The 21,422-nt window shown below is 40.0% G+C and overlaps 1 protein-coding gene and 2 non-coding genes across 5 annotated transcripts in view; all 3 read left to right on the top strand.

Annotated features, from left to right (window-relative positions):
- abr (ABR activator of RhoGEF and GTPase) overlaps positions 1–19,670 on the top strand; it is a 161,685-nt gene extending 142,015 nt beyond the window's left edge. The window contains exons 1-8 of one of the 3 annotated variants that reach the window (XM_047378806.1): positions 1,515–2,068; positions 12,546–12,605; positions 12,971–13,080; positions 13,181–13,320; positions 14,705–14,839; positions 14,933–15,038; positions 15,890–16,043; positions 18,262–19,670. In XM_047378806.1, the coding sequence (XP_047234762.1) occupies positions 1,883–2,068; positions 12,546–12,605; positions 12,971–13,080; positions 13,181–13,320; positions 14,705–14,839; positions 14,933–15,038; positions 15,890–16,043; positions 18,262–18,351 (981 nt within the window). In that variant the 5' untranslated portion in view covers positions 1,515–1,882 and the 3' untranslated portion in view covers positions 18,352–19,670. Of the gene's footprint in view, positions 1–1,514; positions 2,069–12,545; positions 12,606–12,970; positions 13,081–13,180; positions 13,321–14,704; positions 14,840–14,932; positions 16,044–18,261 lie in introns of those variants that run through there. The other 2 variants (XM_047378805.1, XR_007040244.1) reach the window with 2 other exon arrangements.
- trnav-aac lies at positions 8,129–8,201 on the top strand. Its single transcript has one exon. It is a non-coding gene; the product is annotated as a tRNA-Val (tRNA).
- On the top strand, positions 12,270–12,342 carry trnav-aac. Its single transcript has one exon. It is a non-coding gene; the product is annotated as a tRNA-Val (tRNA).
- Positions 19,671–21,422: the final 1,752 nt, after the last annotated feature.

Below are 21,422 nucleotides of genomic sequence, written 5' to 3'. Positions count from 1 at the left end.
CACTAGTGGCCCTTTTTTTGTAAGTTGACGGGCAGGAATTGGGTTGGAGAGAGAGGGGAAAGACATGCAGCAAAGGTCGAACCCATCGAGGACTGTAGCCTCAATACATGGGTCGCCGGCTTTGCCCCTGCACCACCGCCGTATCCCTGAAAGGCATTTCTTATAAAAAGGCACCCATTAGAAATTTGTGACTGATTTTCAATCTCTGGTTTTTGTAAAACTTTAAATTACTAAAAGCACATTTCTTTTCAGCTTTCATACCATGAGCAGTCATTAATCTTTTTATATTAGGAGCAGAGGCAACGTCACACTGTGTGTGTGTGTGTGTGTGTGTGTGTGTGTGTGTGTGTGTGTGTGTGTGTGTGTGTGTGTGTGTGTGTGTGTGTGTGTGTGTGTGTGTGTGTGTGTGTGTGTGTGTGTGTGTGTGTGTGTGTGTGTGAAAAGGCAGTTGCTGCAAAAAAAGGGTTTTACTAATGTAAAACAGGAAACAAATGGCAGGGTTGACATTTTAGATTCTCCTTAACGTGTTGTTCTAGCAATGAACACTGCTAGCACTTCTTTTAACATCTCCATGTGTTCCCAGGAGAATGCAAACCCTTACCTTAACGCTCTAAAATGCTGCCAACATTTTTAAATCTAGCTTGTTCAGTGACTGACAGCAGTAGATACCTTGAAAGAATAAAGGTCTATGTGATGGGCAGAGTGGTGCTGAAGCTATTTCTCTGTCCAGTCCAGGTCAATTTGCTTCTTCACCAAAATGTTTGGGTACGAACCAGCATGTGGTCGACAGCTTCCAAAAAAGTCTATTTCACACTTTGAACAAAAATACAGCAACATGAAAATGACTAAGCCCTGCTGCAGTCGGTATCTGTTGTTGCATCTTGAATGAACATCCAACGTACCGCCATACAAGAGGCATGGTTCCTTCCGTGACGGGTTGAAATTTTCAAAGGAGAAAACAGAGCAACTTGGCTATACTCCTTTTAACCTTCTTGTTATTTGCTGAAAGTCTTGCTGTCTTGCAGCCTGAATGAACCACTGACCTGTTTCAGCATGTCCTAAAAAGTGCAGTTTTCCTTTCAAATAGCTTCTCACATCTTCTTTCTTCCTCTGACTTCAGTTTTTTAACACTTTACTAAAACTGAAAAGAGTAATGTTGAGTCTTGTGTTTTTGTCAGCTTGAGCTGTTAGGTATGATGTGTTCACTGATCAGAAAAGATTAGGGTTTTTGTTTTGCTCAATGACCAGCTATTCTCCGGTCAGACGGTCAGGCTAAAAATCGTCCTTCCTGTGCAGGTCTGGGAAAAGTTGACAAGGGGTCAAAGTACTGACCAAAACACAGTGCAACATTTACCCATCCTTCCCTCCCTCTCTCCTGTCTGTTTGTTCTCCTTCTCTTTTCATTTCTCATTGACTGTTTATCCCCCTCCTCCCCTCTTTGGAGGTGTGTCCATCCACATCTGGAGAAGCAGCTCTGCTCAGGAGCCTATTCACCCCTCCTGCCTGGTTCCCTCTCTCCCTCCTCTCTCTGTCTCTCTCTGAGCGCTCTGTGCCTCTGTTTGCTGTGCTGGAAGTCAGATTACACAGTGAGGAGATGCTGGTTGCCGATTGTGGAACGAAGTCGCAGAAACAGGATCCTACCTGGAGTTTTTATGAGGCTTGTCAAGGAGGTCATGGCCGCAACCAGCTCTCGTTCTGCTCGGCGTCTTTTTGTTTTTTGATTTAAAAAGAAGCTGCTGAAAATTTTCAGCGTTCCTCGGCTCTCCAGCGTCTGGTCTAACCATCAGTAAAGGGTTAGGTGGGGATCCTTCCTCTTCTCCTCAAGCACAGCACTTCCTCCACCTGCGTTTTTTCGGTGGAAGGCAGATTCAGTGGCTTTGGGATGACGGAGATTCTGGTGTCAGATGTAAACTTGAACTCTGTGTGCGAGCGTTTGGAGCAGCACTGCTGCGTGGACCAGAACCAGCACAATCTGTCCAGTCAGCCGCAGACGCCCGTGCTCAAGAGGCACCCCAACACTGGGGCCAAGCTATGGGGCCGCGTCCGCAGCAAGCTGCTCAGACAAAAGGTCTGACATATTGACACACATCACATGCAAACACAAGCTGTTCTGTTTCTGCTTTTCATCTTTTTGTCTACTGCATCTGTCCTCCTGCATTCATCACTGTGTCACTTCCATCTGTTTGTTCTGCCTCTCGTTTATTCTCAGTGTATTTCTGTTCATTCTGCCCGGCTTTCTCTGCCAGCGGAGAGTTGACTTGTTCTTATTCGATGGCTCTGTCTGTGATGGATGGTGCTGATACCATAACTGTGACCTGTTTAGAAAACCTGAGTTAAAACTCATATAACTTACATTTATTTGAAAGGATTGATACGGCAAATGTTTATGGCTTCAAACGTATTTAAAATCATGTAACTCAGGCTTTGTGGAAGACTCTCTGGTGTTAGAGAGATAATCACTCTAGCTTGTGCTGGAACAGGATGTTAATGTTTGGAGATGTAGCACAGAAACCGTGAGAGCTTATTATTTTCCTGGACACTGGATTATACAATAGAATCAGCTTTATTCACCAAGTTTGTGCCCGCAAGCCATATCACTTTGGTTCCGCTTTGCACTTAATGTAGACATTTAAAATATAAATATATTAAAAAGGGAAAAATTCTTTCTTGTAAATACTATATGTGTATGTACAGTGTTTTTATAAAAAACTAGGCAAGGTTGAATTAGTGCAAATAATCTAATCATATAAACTTTCTCCTCCCATGAGCTCGTCCCAGCTACTTTTTACATTCACCAGTTTCTTCTGTCACTTTAAGTTCCTGCTCAAAGAAAAACCTTGAATAACTTGATATATCCAAGATGATTCCTTGTCAGAACAGCTCCCTCTGCTGTTCATTTTAGATATTATTCTCTAGTTGAACTGATAAAATGCATTGGCATTTTAATATTGTCTTTATTTTGCTTATAAGCAGTCACTTTATACTAAAAGGCCCCCTAAGATTGTCTACATTATTTTCTATCATTGTAAGTGTATCTTTTTTTTTGAAGGGACATTCAGTTATACTACTTGAATATATATACTAATTGAAGATGCACCAATCAGAATTTTGTGGCTAATTTCTGATCTCTAGTTTTTAACAAGCTTTGACCCCCAGATACAGAATTTGACCTTCTCCGATTTTTTAGTAAAAACTGTAAGACTGTAACAGCAGTGTTCAAATATTGTTGTCTAGCCTTTATCAGTCACTTATAATAGAAGTAAAAGTGAATATGACATTTCAAACACTTTGGCATCTCATACAAATGATTAGCACAGTTCTTATATTGGGCATTATTAAAACAGTCGTCTCTGTTTGTGTTCCCCAGGTATTGTAAAACTTTACCTTTATTCACATAAAGTTAGTCGGTTCCAGTTCCAAATCGAACACGTTCCATAAATGAGGTCGAAAACTCAGTGAGAACATAGAGCAACTCTGTGGTACACTGTTTAGCCTTCCTGTTATGTGCTGAGGTTTTATCTTTATCCCTCTCACAGCATGACTGAACCTCAGACATGTCTAAACATCCCACATAAAATTCTTCATTTTCAGATATCTCCCCACGTCACTTTGCCTTCTCTGAATTTGTTTTCCAACACCTCACTGATACAGAAAATAAATGACTTGGAGTCTTCATCCGAAAGTATAAACTGCCACACCAAAGAGTGTTGCTGCTGCTGCTATGACCTGGTAGCATTTGGGTGTGCTGGATTTTAAAAAGATCTGATTTTTGAGTTTAAACCTGTTGATCAAGCTGGAAATTGACCACTGCCTGTTATCAGCTAAATTCTCAGTACATCTCTATAAACAATTTGTAAACCATTTTGATTCAGTTTTAATTTACATTCAGACTAAAATTGAATGTAAATTAAAACTGAATCAAAATGGTTTACGAATTGTTTATAGAGATGTACTGAGAATTTAGACTAAAATTAAGGCTGCACGGTGGCGCAGTTGGTAGCACTGTTGCCTTGCAGCAAGAAGGTCCTGGGTTCGATTCCCGGCCTGGGGTCTTTCTGCATGGAGTTTGCATGTTCTCCCCGTGCATGCGTGGGTTCTCACCGGGTACTCCGGCTTCCTCCCACAGTCCAAAGACATGCCTGTTAGGTTAATTGGTCTCTCTAAATTGCCCTTAGGTGTATGACTGAGTGTGTGCATGGTTGTTTGTGTGTTGCCCTGCGATGGACTGGCAACCTGTCCAGGCTGTACCCTGCCTCTCGCCCATAGACTGCTGGAGATAGGCACCAGCTCCCCCGTGACCCACTATGGAATAAGCGGTAGAAAATGACTGACTGACTGACTGGTGCAGAAAGGGGCATTTAATACCATTTGGTGACATGTATTAAAGTTGTTTGCCCAAATATGGGTGCACGGCATTAAAAACTGTTATGGTATAGTTAAAATGCAGGAGTTATGACTCATTCCTTGGAGCTAATGAGAGGCTGCTTTTCTTGTTTCTCCAGATGCTTTTTTTTTTGCTTCTGAAATATCACAAGCAGGCACGTGAAGGAGCACTGATTTTATGCCAAGCTCCTCACGTGCATGTTCAGCTATGACTAACTGAGATATAAATTTAGATGTTGTGAGGCAGTTTTGCTCTGTATTCGCACATGTTTATTCAGCAGTCTTCACCTCATTATGAGTGCAGAATTTCAGCTTTTATTTAGTGTGCATAATCAGCCGCTTCAGCATCTGCATCCAAGATGAGACTTTACCTGACCTCTGATGTCTTCCATCATTCAATAGAAGCTTTAGGAACACTGACCACTGTCAATCTGAGAGGAATAAAAGAGGGATTACACTTTAAAACCAGCGTTTACTGGATTGACCGATAGGTCTGGTATTGATTCATTCTTCTTCTCTGCTCCATACCCATGCTGCTGTCTCAGTGTCAACTATGGTACAAAAGAGGTTTCTGTATTTTGCTACCTCCTTCAGATTGGTTGTATTTACATGTAGCTGCATGTGATTCTGCAGCAGAGCTGCAGAAAAATCTCCTTTTCACCCACCACCTCTCAGAACCCCCATTAATCTTTACAATCATTCATTCATTTCAAAGGAGTTTTTTTGTCGGCTCAGTAAATTTGTGTTGCAGTTACTTGCATAGTTGGCTTTTTATCCTATCAGATCTTGAATAATTCTCCTTTTATTTCTCCCGATGCTGCATTTCTGCCCCTACATGACTGGGATCTCTGTTGGATGGCAGAGATGAGATGATGTTAAATCATCTGAGCTCATCGCCTGAAGCAACAACATCATAAAAGCCACTAGGGTGTTTTTGTGAAGAGATGAAGAGATTAGTGTACTTGTCATTGTTATATTTACATCTAAAAACCCCTGAATACCACCATTTATATTACTCTACACCCATAAATTGTACTGAAATGGCAAAAAAAAGAGCAGAGAGCACCACTATGATTGCTGAGCAGAGCAGGGAAAGCAGCAGATATTATTGCTTTTTCTCTTCCTGTGCACCTATGGCATACAGCATGGTATCTAATTTCTGTTCAGAGGAATCTGCATGAGAAAAGATTTGTGAGGGCATGAGGAACGCCGGGGAAATGTTCTTCCTCTTTCACCAGACAGCCGTGCCTAATTAAGACGCAGTGAGATGAGATGGGAGGCTGACTTGGAAGCACTAATTGGACTGGAACCAGACATCATATATCTTATGTGTCCTAGCAAAAGAGCAAATGATGATGAAGTAGCTAGTAGCTGGCTCTTAGCTGGATTTTTGGTCCATTTGCTTGGTGACCTGCTTCCTGGGTGGGTTTAGTATTATTTCTGTGGACTTTTAACCAGCTTAGCACAGAATACAATGAAGCCATCATGCTGGATTAGCCATCAAAGAGAATAACATCTAACCATCATCACCTGCCCTCCGCCTCACTCATCCCTCCTCTCACCCCCCTCTGCAGTTTAGCCCTCATTCAAAATTATACTCTTCCATTTAAGTGTGTTAAATAGTGCAGATGAGATATTAGGAGTTCATCCCTCCCTCTTGCCTAAAATGCCAGCCAGCCCTTTAATGGCCTTTTTATGTAGGCCACATAAATCTCTTTATTGGCCCTGATCTACAACCCACCCTACCCCTGTGCTGCAATGTGATTGGTTAATGAGCTCCAGGAGGCGAGCGGAAGGTCAGTAAAATATTCTCAGGTTGATATTTATAATGATCTGCTTGCTTCTAGCTGTATGACTGAAAGTGTGCAAAATGGCTTCTGCCTCTGGATGACAGCAAAACATTGATCTTCTAAGTAGGTGGTGAAAGTTTGACTTTAATTACATATTTTAACAGACAGCTTAAGATAAGCTGGTTAAGGTGGCTATAGTATTTTGAGGAATAATGCATGATGGAATGAGGTTTTGGATTTTATTTCCCCTAACATTGCAAAAACATTATATCAGAGCTGACATTAAAATTCTTGCAAACTGACACATCTTACTGCTCATGTACAGTTAAGGATACTGTTTTTACTCCACTGAAAACCCATATCATACTGCTTACATGCTGTCAGAGATAAAGATTACACATCACCAGAAAACGGAGGTAATGAGCTCAGCGTTATACAATCCAGAGTCCCCACAAGATCTCTGCAGATCTGCCCAAAGAAAACATGCAGGTTTATCAGGGAAATGGAAACCCTCATATTAATCATCTCCATCTCCAGATAGAGCCTTGGTGTTCTTTCACTGTTAATGTACACTAAATCAGGAATGTAACACACATACTTATGTAACATAACCATCTCACAGTAAGGGTTTTATGTTCGGCTTAAAGAACTGATATTTGTGATGAGGGTATTTGGAAATAACAATTCTTGAGCAAAACCGTACAACATACTGGGTTCTTGAGATGGGATTTTATTTTTTCTGTAATTCATAGTATGTGTGGAATATGCATCAACCAGCATTAGTGGTATACGTACACCAACTTGACAGCTTTCAGACTGAAACAGTTGACAAGGTGCTACTATTATCTTGTGGCACGAGATCTCGTCACACCCTATTAAAGTTTCCCAGAACTTATCTCGTGCTTTACTCACTGGACAAAGTTCATCAACAGCAGTTGCAAAAAGGTGGTAATGAGATAAACAAATCCTTGATGTATCGAATTATTGTGTTTTGAAATCATTGTGTAAAAACATTATTCAGCATTAAATCTATTGAGCTCCTTTTTTGTGCTCTTATTATGGAATAAATCCCAGCTCACTGTGATGCAGAGCTCTTACTCGTCCAGGCTGCAGGCAGTCTTCTTTCAGAAGTGTGGTACTCATCTGTGTGCTCCTGTTTACTGGAGCTACTGGTGAAGAAGGCTACAACTCTACTAATCACAACCCTTGGTTTTTGGAAAATCTCTGTCTATTGGCTCAAATTTGCAAGTAAGGAGGCAAGGCAACATGGCAGCTGATCCCATCAGCAGCTGTGTAGTAAATAGACTCGCCACCAATGAACATTTAAACAATATACCTATGTGATCAGGACATCTAAAAATAGCTGCGCTACTTATATTCTATGAAGCAAACATACTGCAGTGTGATGTTCTAACTGGGACTCACTGCACAAACACTTCCTGTAATCCTGCTAAAGCCAAGCAGGTGTGCAGGTTGGGCTGCGTTCTAATTAAAGAACTAATAAAAAGCTGAATGAAAATTTAATCAGCCAGAGAGCAGTAGAGGGAAACTGTGGTTAAACACAAAGGAGGAATTAAAGCAGCAATTTATTATAATTTTTTTCAGATCAAAGGATCAAACTGTTCTTTTTGGAAGGATGTCAACAGCAAAAACAGCTTTATTTATTATAAGTAGTGTTCAGTTAATGAGGCTGTCTACATTAATACTATTACCTCTCATTACTTACACTAAGTTCCTCTTTCTTGTTGTTTAACAACAGCATTTAACACCTTCTTGCACTTACTTCCAATGATCATTTGTTAAAGTGGAATGCTTGTATCTAAATTACTGTGATGAATGAATTATACCGCAGGGTGGTCCCAACGTGTGTATTCTGAGGAATGTGGAGCTGTAGCAGTGTGGCTCTGAGGTCACACACCAGTAAAACGAGCAGAGGGGGGAGGAGGACTCAGCCAGTTCCCGTAGTGTAGTGGTTATCATGTTCGCCTAACACGCGAAAGGTCCTCGGTTCGAAACTGGGCGAGAACAGCTTTTTGCCTTTAGATTCAGTGAGTTTGTTGGTTTCAGTTTCTTCTGGCAGTAATAAGAGCTCACCAGCAGCTTGTTGAAACAATATGGGTCCAAAACAGCGTGACTTATCAGCTTTGTTCTCTCTCTGCAGATCGGGACACAGTGTACAACATCGCTAACAGCTGTCTTGGTTATAATATTTCCACCTGCTTTCTGCATGACTGACACAGATCCCAGCCAGCAATCTGAATAGATAAGGATATCAGCTGCAGATTTTCTGAAATCTCTACATGTGCTCTGCACCATGTGGCAGCTGCTCGTTTCCTACTGAACAATCTGAAAGGGGATCATTGAAAGTAATATGTGAGGTCAAGTTTAGTGGGCCATGTGCTCAGATGTAAATAAGTGACGGGGGAAAACTGTAACCAGACAAGCCTCGCTTCTGCTCAAGCAGAACAACGATCTCCTAAATAACAGAGCAGCACATGGTTGAAATAAAGCTAACGAACATATTAAACACAGATCATCAGACAACTAAAACACTGGAAATCTGTTCAGCTAAAGGGTTTCTTTGCTTGTTTTAGCCATAACTTTGCTCAGGTCATTCAACATAATTAGCTACCTCCTACCTTACAGATAACATCAAATTATGTTTAAATGATGGTTAAGTATTTGGAGCAGTGTTGTTAGATCTGAAAAAGCCTTTGATACAGTGAATCATGAGATGCTCCTATATAAACTCAACAAATTCAACTTCTCCCAGATAGCTATTAATTGGTTTATTTAATAATCTAAAAGGTAGAGAACAGTGTGTCAAGTCAATGGAAAGAAATCAAGCTTTCAAGATTGTTTAATAGGAGTTCCACAGGGTTCCATTTTAGGACAGTTGCTTTTTTGTCTATACGTTAATGACTTCCTGGACAGCTGTAAGTATGTCAGATGTATGCAGATGATGCCATCATTTATGTATCTGCAAAGACTCCTCAACAGGCATCAGAGCTATTTAACAAAGAGATGGTTTGAGTGTCTCAGTGTCTTAATGTTTGACTCTGAACTACAACATAATAGTGTCAACATGTTTTTTAATTAAAGTAAAATTAATGTCTGTAAAAAGTTTCCATTGCAATTAATCAGAGTAACCCAAAAAGTGGATGAGTTTAAATATTTGGTTGTTGTTTTGGATTCCCATCTTAACTTTGAGGCTCACATGAGGAAAGTGTCTAGAACTATCAAGACTAACATCAACTGCTTTCGTCTAATAAGACCATGTTTGTCTGCAAAAGCTGCCCAGCTGTATCTGCATGCCATGATTCAGTCTCATCTCTCATACTGTGTCACTGTTTGAAGCCAGGCAACTAAATCTGCTTTAAAACAATAGATCGTGAGCAGAATGATTCTAAGAGCCAGCAGCACAGGAGTTGGAACAAGAGGAGTAGTTAATGGAGATTTCAAACCACAAAAATACAAAACATCATTGGGTAAATCTTTTTTCTCATTTAGAGGTCCTCAGATTTGAAGTCAGCAATAAAAATGTTAACAGATTTTAGAGTGGATTGAGTAGTTTTGTTATGCTGTATTTAAAAAAAACAAAGAGGTCCAACCAAGGACTGGTTTTGCAAATTAGCCTGTGGCTAGAAAACCTTTGTACAAAACAACGGTTGCATTGTTTTATCACATTGTCTTATGTGCTGTCCTTGATTTTAAAAAAAAGTCTTTGTCTCAGCCATATATTTATTCAAGGCTTCAAAGAGGTCTCTGACCCCATGGTCATGTTATTGTAAAATATAAAATATTTGAGTTTTGAGTTTTATCACCTTTTTGACATCCTTGAGTGAAAACTTTTAACTTTCCTAATAATGGACATTTGTCTACATTAACAAAAAAGGAGAAATATGTAAATATTTGCAGGTTTTATGCTTTTGAAGATATAAATGTACAGTAAACCAGTTAAAAGGAAGGGTTCATAATATATTTCATGTTATACGTCTTAACTGCCTTATAAACCTGATTAGTTACATAGTTTAATTTAACAAATAATCACTTTCAGACATTAATTTAGTAAAATGTTTGCTCATTCGGCCTTATTTTTTCCTTTTCCAAGGGACCATACCTTGCCAAGCCTTTGCTCTGTTGCTTACTCTCCACTTCCTGCTGGTTCCTTGACTGTCAAACTGTCACTCAGGATAACACCTCTTGCTGCCCGGAAACATCCATCATCATGTGCATCTGTGCTTTCTGCGATTCATTTTAAAAGAGCAGTAACACGTACGCTACAGTAGGAGGCGATCATGTCAATATTGACAAAGAATGAGAATCTGAGCTGGCTAAAGCAGCTATTCTCTTAAGCGGTAGCTTGTGTTTTCTTTGACACTGTTAACTCTGTTCTAATAGTCATTATTCCTTTAGCTTATGAGGCGAAAGACAGAGATGGAAAAAATCTTATTTGGTTTCTACCTCAGAAAGCCATGTACGAAATGGGCCTTTGTACCATTGAATGTAATTATTTCTGGATATCCAATCCACACAGATAAGCCACAGACAAAGTCTTTACTTTTGTAAGCATTTCTAGAAATCTGTTTTTTCTTCTTTAAAACTCTGCTTTGAAGAAGAAAAATATTTAATTGGCTCATAAAGTCGCCTAAATATTCAGTTAAACGGATAGTTTTTTCCCCCAGTTTAAAAAAAAACCCTTTAAAAAATATTAACATTGCTACTGTGCTAATAGGTGGTGACGTTCATAGCATTAAAATTTAAAAAACAAATCAGAAGCATGACTAAGGCAGTACAAGGCTAAAATTTCCAAAGATTCTCCCCAAACAGCTGTAGCTCAAATTTTCTCTGACACTGTTAAACCTTTTCTTTCAGTCATAAAACTTTGAGCTCACATTTAAAGCTTAAAGTGCAAAAGGATTCTAGATAAATCAAGACAGTGAATAAAAAAATGTTTTAAAAAAAGCTTTGACTAACCAATCTACAGATATACAATACTTAAAAAGTCAGTTTTTGTTACCAAAAAAGGTGCAAAGCAAATGCAGCAGAAAATAACTATATTAATGTGTTTCTGTTTCTGTATTCAGCATACATTAAAACTAAGTCTGTGTTCTTCATGCATGCCTGCTGGGTAAAAATAAGTCATTTCCATGAATGCCAAGGGAAGGCCAATGGGTTAAGTTCCTCACTTTAAGTATTTTTTAATAAAAAGAAGCCCGGTTGGAGGATCCAGGTCTCAGAAGGGTCACTGAGTGCAGGCACTGTCTGTAATGGATCCTCTTTGTTTTTACAACCCTGTTTGCGTACATTCATATTTAATCATGTTTCTGTCAAATTAGCTGAGAGTAATGGGGAGCAAATCTATGAAAAGAATTATTTTCTTTGAGTTTCCTTCAGTGGGCTGCAGGAGGTATTATCAGTGAGCCCAGCTCCCTTTCTGGCAGCAGCCGTCTACAGACCTAGTTGTGGTGATTACCCATCCTTTGACTCAAATGCCGACCCTGCTGGGAAAACAGCTTGGAGCAGTATCAGGAATGCATGAAGCGAGAACTAAATGGTGCCTTTCTAAGCTAATGAAATGCACTCAGAGAGAATGTTTAACGGTGTGCAGAGGTGTAATGACACTTCAGCATGCAGATGCTAAAACCAACAATAAAAAAGTACTTTGCTGTTTTGGCCTCATGCAGAGTACACAGACTTAAGTCACTTAAAACAACACCAGACTGCCCTCACTGAGTTCTCAGATGGGTTCATGGGACGTGAAGTTAGACTAGGAGAATTTGCCGAGAAGCAGGCCAAGTGTCTGGGCCAATTTGGAGTTTTTGTTGGACCCCAGAGAGACCGCTGAGGGCAAGCGCTGGAAGCACAGCAAAGATTGCATCATTCATTTCTAAAGCAGGACCTGTGACTGTGCTGCTGGGAAGCATTTTAACCTATGCATTACAATAGAACGTGATCTAAAGCAGAGGACACACAGAAAGCAGGTCGAAGGTGAAATGTGTTCACGATGTACATATAGTTTTAAAGCACATGTTGATTGTGGTGTTTTCAGCTTCTCTGAACGCTGTGTAGTGGACAGCTACTAGGTGTCACTCAGTCCCTGTAGTGTAGTGGTTATCACGTTCGCCTAACACGCGAAAGGTCCTCGGTTCGAAACCGGGCAGGAACATATGTTTTTGTTCACTGGAGATTATACCATGAGAATCTCACATCGTCTGCGTCTGTGCAGACTTCTTCATTCTCTTAGCCACGATGTAGCAAAGTTTTTAAGCTGTGCTCTCCTCTGGGGAAAATAACAAATGGATTTAGTTATTTGCCCATATTTGGTCAAAACTAATTTTAACCGCTGTGTTTGTCTGTTGTGTCTTTCAGCTGGACCCACAGACCGTGCAGTCCAAGAACTGGCACATGGATGTCATTGAGATGAACGGGGTAAGAATCATGTCAAGCAGCTCTTTTAAAGTAGATTACAGCAGCACATACTCTGCCAGAATGTGATTTATTTGGTTCAGGAGAGGCAGCTCCTCTGATTAAACACCATTTTTAACACAGCTGTATTTCTGGCCATAGCCACAGGAAGTCAAAATGACAGCTGGATGCTCTGTTGATATCAAACAGATCATTTTATTCCCAAACAGATCTGACTGAAGCATTTTTTCAGACAAACTATATCTGTACGGCTGCAGCGATAACAAGAAACAGAGCAGTGTGGACATATTTTTGTAGTGGCATTAATGTTTCTGAAGGAGCAATTTCCCCCTGGGATAAACACGGTATATCTGGATCTGAATCTGCAGATCAAAGTGGAGTTCTCCATGAAGTTTACAAGTCGAGACCTCAGCTTAAAGAGGACGCCCTCCAAAAAGCAGAGTGGGGTGTTTGGAGTCAAAATCAACGTGGTTACAAAGTAAGCACTGTAGCTAACTAAATCGTGAAACTAAACCAAGGGTTGTCTGATTTCATATCTGCTCATCTACTGAAAACTAACTGCAGTGACTGTCCAACAGGCGCGAGCGCTCCAAGGTGCCTTACATCGTCCGTCAGTGTATTGAGGAAGTGGAGAAGAGAGGTATTGACGAAGTGGGAATCTACAGGATCTCAGGGGTTGCCACGGACATCCAGGCCCTCAAATTAGCATTCGACACAAGTAAAGATCCACTCTCTGTCTTTGCAACACACGTCACATTTCACCCACTTCACTGCAAATCAAACTGACTTGTTGTTTTTGAACAGTTTATACACACACACACACACACACACACACACACTGTCCCAAGAACGGAATTTGAAAAAGTGAGGACGAGGAAAATGTCCTCACTTTGTCAAAATGTCCTCACTTTGCGATAAAAATACGAAAAATGGTTCTCACTCAGCAACAAGTACAAGAACACACACACACACATCTGTGTTTTACTATCTTTGTGGACTTTTCAGTTACTTCCATTGACTTCCATTAATTTTCCTTGATTTTTAGTGCCTAACCCTGACCCTAACACTAACCATAACCCTAACAATAACTCAATTCATACCCTAGTCCTAAACCTAACCCCTGTCCAAAGAAAGGAATTTGGAAAAGTGAGGACCAGGAAAATGTCCTCACTTTGTCAAAATGTCCTCACTTTGCGATAATAATACGAAAATTGGTTCTCACTCAGCAACAAGTACAAGAACACACACACACACAGACACACAGACAAGAATACCTGTTTAATATGTTTATTATGGCATGCATGAGTTTGTAGTGCACATACTGTGTATCGTAGAGGGTGTTGGGTTATAATAACAGTCATATGTCCAAAGAACAAGCAGCATGAGATCTCGAGGGAGGAAAACAGTTCTGTTGCTCGACAGCTAGTATTGCTTATTTGTCAATCCAGTCAGTGCGAAGTGTCTGTCCAGTGTAAGGACTGTGAGAACATATGACTGTGCACCACAATGGTAAAGAAATCTGGACTGAATTTTAAGATGATCTAAGGATTTCAGATAATTTAAACCTGTGAAAACCAGTTTTTCTGGGAATAAAACTACCTTGGAATGGGACTAATGTGAAAACTGTAATATCTTGTCAAACCTTAACTGAGGAATTCTACATGTGGAGGGGGATCCTGGACACCTTCATCGCAAAAATAATTTAAGACATAAAAGAAACTGTTGGATTTTTTTCTTCTTCTGTGAAGATGAAGTAGTTTCCTGGAGATGTTTTATGTGTTTAATGTCTGTTTTTGAAGGTCAGACTATACTGCAGTCAGGGAGTTGTGGGATGTATTCAGGAGACATTAGGCGGAACAGATGTCAGCTGTTCATATTCTGTGTTCAGGAACAGTCTCTCGGATTCCCTCACAGCTGCTTTTTCTCCCTAAGATATAACCAGTGAGAGTGTAGATCACCTTTGATTGTTCCGCGTAACCTTGACACCCATCTGCATCTGGCTGCTGAGGACGGAGCAAAGAGGGAGCAGCTGTGCTTTGAGAGACGGTGATGAGGCTGAGTGACCTGTCCCTAACTGGTCTGTCTTTCCTTGTGATTTGCAGATACCAAAGACATCCTGATGATGTTGAGTGACATGGACATCAACGCCATCGCAGGAACACTCAAGCTGTATTTCAGGGAGCTACCGGAGCCTCTTCTCACAGACCGTCTCTACCCAGCCTTCATGGAGGGCATAGGTGGGAAGAATTTCATATCAGCTGCAGGGAATCAAGTTTAAAGTAAACAGGCTGTCAAGACATAATTGGACATCTTTTTCCTGGCTCTTTTAGCTCTCTCAGACCCTGCAGCCAAGGAGAACTGCATGATGCACCTTTTGCGCTCTCTGCCCGACCCCAACCTCATGACCTTCCTCACTCTGCTGGAGCACCTCAAAAGGTACGCAACAACACTCACATCATCAGGTTAGCTTAGATCAGAGGTCACATATCTTTATAATCCAAAAAGCCAAATTTCTTTGAGTTGCAATTGATACATAACTGTTAATAACCCTTCATTTTGTATAAATATCCAACATAGGAAACTAGTTTTGATGTTTAAATTATAGAACCACTGTTATTTCTAGTTTTAGGTTTTAAAATAAAGAAAATCCTACAAAAAATAATAAGAATAAATCCATTTTCGTCCATATTTTTAGAAAATGCGAGAAAAGCACATGACCGTGACTTTTTAGTTTCACAAAAAAGTTTTTACATTTCTTCAGTATTATGTGTCTTTCTGTTGTGGAAATTCAATGCAGGAAAACACTGAAAAACCGCTGAAACTAGCATTTTAATAATTGCTTTAATATCCAGCAAGCATTGCTGAGATGTTTCATTTTTAGCTAAAGTTGTAGAGGAGCCACTGGGTTGGGTCCAAACAGACACGTGTGGTTCAGGAGCCACAAGCTGCAGAGCCCTGGCTTAGGCTAAAACTGTTTTATTATATGACACATCAGCTTTCTGTATTTGCATCTATTTTCAGGGTGCAAACAGGTGTGAGCTTCTCTTTGTTTGATTGGAAATTCCAATTAAACTCAAAAACACAATCTTCTTCCCCTAAAACCACTACGTCTTCATCAGTCACTTAAAGCTGTTTTACAGCATTTTATTAATGGAGATTGAAGTCTTACTATATGTTCAGTTTCTATTTTTCTTCCATTCTTTGTTAATCGTCCATTCTGCAGTTTCTGTCTGGATTTGTACAATAATATTTAATAAAATAAACCCTGTTGCTGTTTGTTCCTGCAGCGTGGCTGAGAAGGAGCCCATCAACAAGATGTCCCTCCATAACCTGGCCACGGTGTTCGGCCCCACCCTGCTCAGGCCTTCGGAGTCAGAAAGCGCAAAGGGACAGCACATCACGTGCGCCTCCGACATCTGGTCACATGACGTCATGGCACAGGTACACTTGCATTAAATCTTGATTTTACTCATAAACGCCTGAGGATTGTTTGAGGATATTTTTAAATGGTGAATAGAAATTTCTCTGTTAAAAAAACAAACATCCGAGGCACAATTTCCACTCTTTCTACTCCAGTTACTCCCTTTGGACCTCCATCAGTAACCTTGTTGATGGACACTAAGAAACGGCTCCTTAACAAGTGACTAAACATGCGTTTCCTCTGCTGCTGCACATTTTCTAGATTAACTCGACTCCCCCATCCCCCTGTGACCCATCTCAGTGGGGCCCTTTCTCCCAGCTGTATTTAGCTTGTTCTCCATCTATTTATCTCGTCTGACTGATGAATTACATGTGAGCAGAGGTTTTCTCTAAGCCAAATAGACAAGTTTGAGGTAAACATCATAAATAGGGGGCTGTGCAGGAGGTCTCAGCTGTCTCATAAAGGAAAGAGTTTGTTCTGAGGATAATTTATGCTCAAAATCTTTACTTTGGTACGTATTCAAAGTATTCAGCTTGGATGGAAGAAAGATGCTTCTCCAGCCTTTTCCAAAATGTAATTTCTCAAAAATAGATTTCCATGGATCATATGGGATCATTTACAGTTATTTGCACTGATGGCACTTAAGCTTTTCCGCATTTTGCTACGTTACAACTACAACCTTTAATCTAGTTTATTTGAATATTTTTTGATACACCAACACATAGTTGTGCATTGCTCTGAAGTGGTAGGTAGGTCAAAGTCTGGCATGCATATTCATTCAGGCCTGCTTACTGCTTTACCCATATATAAAATCCAATGCAACCAATAGCAAAAGGTCATCCAGTTGGTAAAGCTATTATGTTTCTGCCCTCAGAGAATATTATTGAACAAACAGCATCATGAAGACCAAGGAGATGTTGGAAGCAGTGTTGGGTTATAAAACTATACCCACAGTGTTTAATATCTCACAGAGCTCTGTTCAATATAATATATATAAGAAATTGTAAAGAGTATGCCACAAGTTCAAACTTTCCAACATGGCCGTCCTAAGAGATAAGCTGAAAGAATCAGATAAAATGCTCCTGGTTACTTTGGAGGAGCTCCAGAGATTCACAACTCAGGTGGGAGAATCTGTCGGCAGAACAGATAATAATCGTGCACTCCATAAATCAGTCCATTTTGGAAAAGCAGAAAAAAAATCCATTGTTTAAAAAAAGCCTTGAGAAGTCCCATTTGCAGTTCTTTGCAAACCAAGTGGACACAGCAAATAACTGGCCTTAGGTGCTCAACTCATAAACTATAGTTTGTGGCAGTCAACTTAACTGTACATCGCCCTAAACACACCATCCCATGGTGAAACATAGTAGTGGCAGCATCATGCTGTAGGAATGCTTTTTCCTAGCAGGGACAGGGACGCTGGTTACAGTTGATAGGAAGATGGATACAGATCCATCCTGAAAGAAAACTTGTTAGAGGTTGTCAAAGAGTTGAGATACTGAAATTTAGGCAGAGCTGCAGTAGAGTGGGGTGGTTTAGCTCGGGGTTCTGTAAGTTCCTTGTCCTGCAACTTTCAGATCTGTCTCTACTTCAGTATTCGTGAATCAAAAAAACAGGTCATTAGCAGGACTCTTGCTAACTGCATGCTGAGGAAGTAATTCAGCCGTTTTAGATGATTCAGGTGTGTTGGACCAGAAATGCATCTAAAGGTTGCAGGACACTGTCCCCTTGAGGACTGGACTTTACATTGCTGGTTTACATCAAAGCAAAATCATGGGTTAAAATGGACAAGTTAAATCTAGATCTAAATCCAATTACGAGGCTGTGAAAAAACCTGATAATCACTGTGCACAGATGCTGTCCATCTATCTAAGATGAAGCTATTTTGGATGGTTTGCAAAGCTAGCAGAGACATACCCCAAAAGACTTGCAACTGGATTTGCTTTGGTGGGGTTCTACCAAAAAGTGGTCCTACTTAATAACTAACCCTCTTTTTGTTGGGCTATCCTATTAATTCAATTAAATTCAGTTTATTTATGTTGCACCAGTTCACAACAAATATTGTCAGAGCGGTTCAGTCTAATCATACAGACATATTTAAAGTAGGTTACATGAGTCCTATTACAATTTGCTGTACGTTTGTGGTTGTAAGAAGACAGATAGTGAAAAAAAGTTTAGAAGCATTAAGAACTGCTGTAAAATGAATTAGTAATCACTCCACCTCTCATTGTCTCATCATAGGTCCAGGTGCTGCTCTACTACGTGCAGCATCCTCCAATCTCCTTCGCCGAACTGAAGCGCAACACGCTTTACTTCTCCACTGACGTTTAAAGCCGCCACCCCACCCCTGGACACAAGGGTGACAGAGAGACTCCATCCAAACCTTGGACCCCACCTCTCAGTACTCCTGCCTCAGCTCTGCTCCCAGCAGGCAGCTCATCTCTGCGGTTTTCCCTCAATCCTCCATCAGAACCTAACCTCAAACAATCCTGAGGAGAGGAAGACAAAGGCTCGGGGAAGATTCAGAGAACACTTTGTGGTCATGAACCACCTCCCATCAGAAACATGACCAGCCTCTCTGGGAGCACACCAGGAAATGTTCAGACGGGTGGTGGGGGTACCAAAGACCACAGCCTGGTGCAGTGGCACAGAACAACAGCTGAGTTTTTGTTTCCTGATCAGAGGCATTCCAGAAAAACGGCATTTACATGTTTTATAATAATGTTTCTCATCTGTTTCTATTCCGTTTTTGGTTTTTCTGGCTTTGTTTGTGTGGGTGTGTGAGTAGGACTGTGGATATTCTCCACTGAGAGTGTGAGTATGTGTTAAAGGGACTAAACAAACTTTAGGAGGCTGGGAAGCCATTCCAGGAAACAGCAGCAAGGATCGTGTCTCTATATGAGTAAAAGACGGTCCTCCCCACTGAGTCTTGGCCAAATTAGCCCTATTTATTTTAAATATATATATATATAATATGTGTGCCTGTACAGTTTTGTGCTATTAGAGATGTCCTCTAAGGAGTCTGTTTTTTGAAGTTTATTCAGGTAGTGATGTTTTTTTAGTCTGATTTTCTTAATCATCATGTCTGTGTTTGGTAAGATGTTCTGGGAAGATCACCAGTAAGTCCGCCAGTTAATTTCTGCTCACTTTGTAGACATGCAAGGGCACGAGGGTTGATGGAGGGAGGGGGGAGGGGGAGAACATAATAAATGGAACAGTTGACCTTTTTTCTTCTTCTGCTTCTTCTTGCAATTCAAGCCTGTTCCAAGTGTGTTGCTGCACCAGTGTTATCTGTAGGAGGATTTGTGTAGATGCCCTCATTGCATGTTCAGCTTGTCAGTGAAATCAGGCCAGGTAACACAAAGGTAGGTTGCTCCTGTAAGGGCCGCCGCGCTAATACATGTAATTAAAGGAAGGAAATGAACACAAATCCCAACCTTTCTGCTATTAAGCCTACATATCTTAAGAAATGCAAGCACCGCTAGATGAGTAATATTTGATATTTTTAATATAAGAATAAAAAGAAATGAAAAACTGTTGTATTTTACTTCTTTTGAGAACAATTTCAATATGCTGTAATATTGCGACTAAATGTCAATGTGAACTTTTTCCCTCTTTTTTTAGTAAAATAAAAATGATTGAAGCACTCACTCTGTGTCTGTGTGACCCTCCGTATATAGTGATGTGAACATGTATTAGTCCTGTTACTGACTTCTTGTTTTTGCTGGATTTTTTTCTCAAACTTAAATGTTGCAGATCATCAAACTTATTTTAATTTTAGTCAAAGATAACCTGACTAAATACAAAAGGAAGTTTTTAAATCATGATTTTATTTATTAAGGGGGGAAAGTGATCCAAACTGACATGGTCCTTGTTAAAAGATGAAATAACAGATTAAACACATTTTTACCTTCAATTTTTACACCCAGGCCTAATCACTGCCAGACCTGTAAATTCAGGAAAATCACTTAAATGGAGCCTGTCTGACAACATGAAGTAGGCTAATAGATCTCAAACCACAACACATCTTGCTCCAATCTAAAGAAATTCAAAAAGAGAAGCAAAACATGACATTTCATCCAGTAGGTCACAAAAGAACCCAGAACTAAAGCGCTGCAGGTTTGACTTGCCTCGGTTAAGGTTATTGTTTATGATTAAAAAATAGTTTGGTCAAACATGGCGTCCATGGAAGAATAACAAGACAACACCCAAATAAAGCATTTCAAACAAAGAACATCATATCTACAACCAAACATGGTGGTGGTTGCCTGATGGTCTGAGGTTGCTTTACTGCTTCAGGACTTGGATGACATGTTGTAATTAATTCTGCTCTCTAGCAGGAAATCCTCACACCAGCAATTCCAACCCCAAAAGGCTAAAAGACAAAAATAAACAGAGCCGTTATAGTTTTGGAGAGGCCTAGCCAAAGTCTGGGCTTAAATCTATGTGAGATGCTTATGGCTTTAAACATGTTCCTAAGAAAATCCTCCAGTGTGCCTGAATAAAAACAAAAATCTGCAGAGAAGAAGGGGCAAAACCTTCTCCAGAGTCATTTATAAGCCTTGATGGATTTTGCAAACGCTCCTGTGCAATTGTTGCTGCCAAGGGTGGCACAACCTAATATTAGCTTTAGGGGGCAATTACTTTTTTACACAGGGCCTGGTTGGTTTGGACAACTATTCCGTAATAAATGAACTCATTATGTAAAAACTCCATTTTGAGTTCTGTCAGGTTGTTTTTGACTAACATTAATATATGTTTGAACATTTAAGTGTGACAAAAAAGCAAAACCAGAGAAAAATACATAAGAGGGCATATGTTTTCTTACAGCACTGTATTCTGTTGTATTGTTAATGCTGGCTGCTTAGAGAAAGTGGTTATTTAAATGTGGAGACATGATTTTTAATAGCATTATATAGCATAATTTTGGCAGTCACACCTATTATACAACTGATTTAGTGATCACTACTCAACCGATTGAGCATGTTTGGAAATTAAATCTGCACATGTTGCACCCTCTAGTGGCCAGTATCCGTCATTGCTGAAAGGTTCCTGGATTTAGCTGAAAAAGAAGATCCTATGGCCTGACCAGCTGTCTGTCGCTTCACACAGACTCTGGTAAAGCATTGATTTTTCTAGGTCCGTTCATTAGTTTATTTTCTTAGTTTTAAAACCAATAGTACCACCAGAAACTACTCACACCCCTTCACTTTTCTCACTTTGTTACATTACAGATTTATTGAAAACTGGATATGAGTAAAGTTTTCTACTTTAAAAAAAGTTCTACACCCAAATTACCTCTGACAAAAAACGGACATATGTTTTTTTTATAAAATGTTTTACAAGACAAAAAAAAAAAAAAGCTTAAATTGCAAAACATGCTTTTATAAAAACATGTATAG

This window comes from Girardinichthys multiradiatus, chromosome 11, assembly GCF_021462225.1.
Source record: "Girardinichthys multiradiatus isolate DD_20200921_A chromosome 11, DD_fGirMul_XY1, whole genome shotgun sequence".
NCBI lineage: Eukaryota > Metazoa > Chordata > Actinopteri > Cyprinodontiformes > Goodeidae > Girardinichthys > Girardinichthys multiradiatus.
Note: the sequence above shows the minus strand (reverse complement) of the source record. Positions and strands in the feature narration are given on the sequence as shown.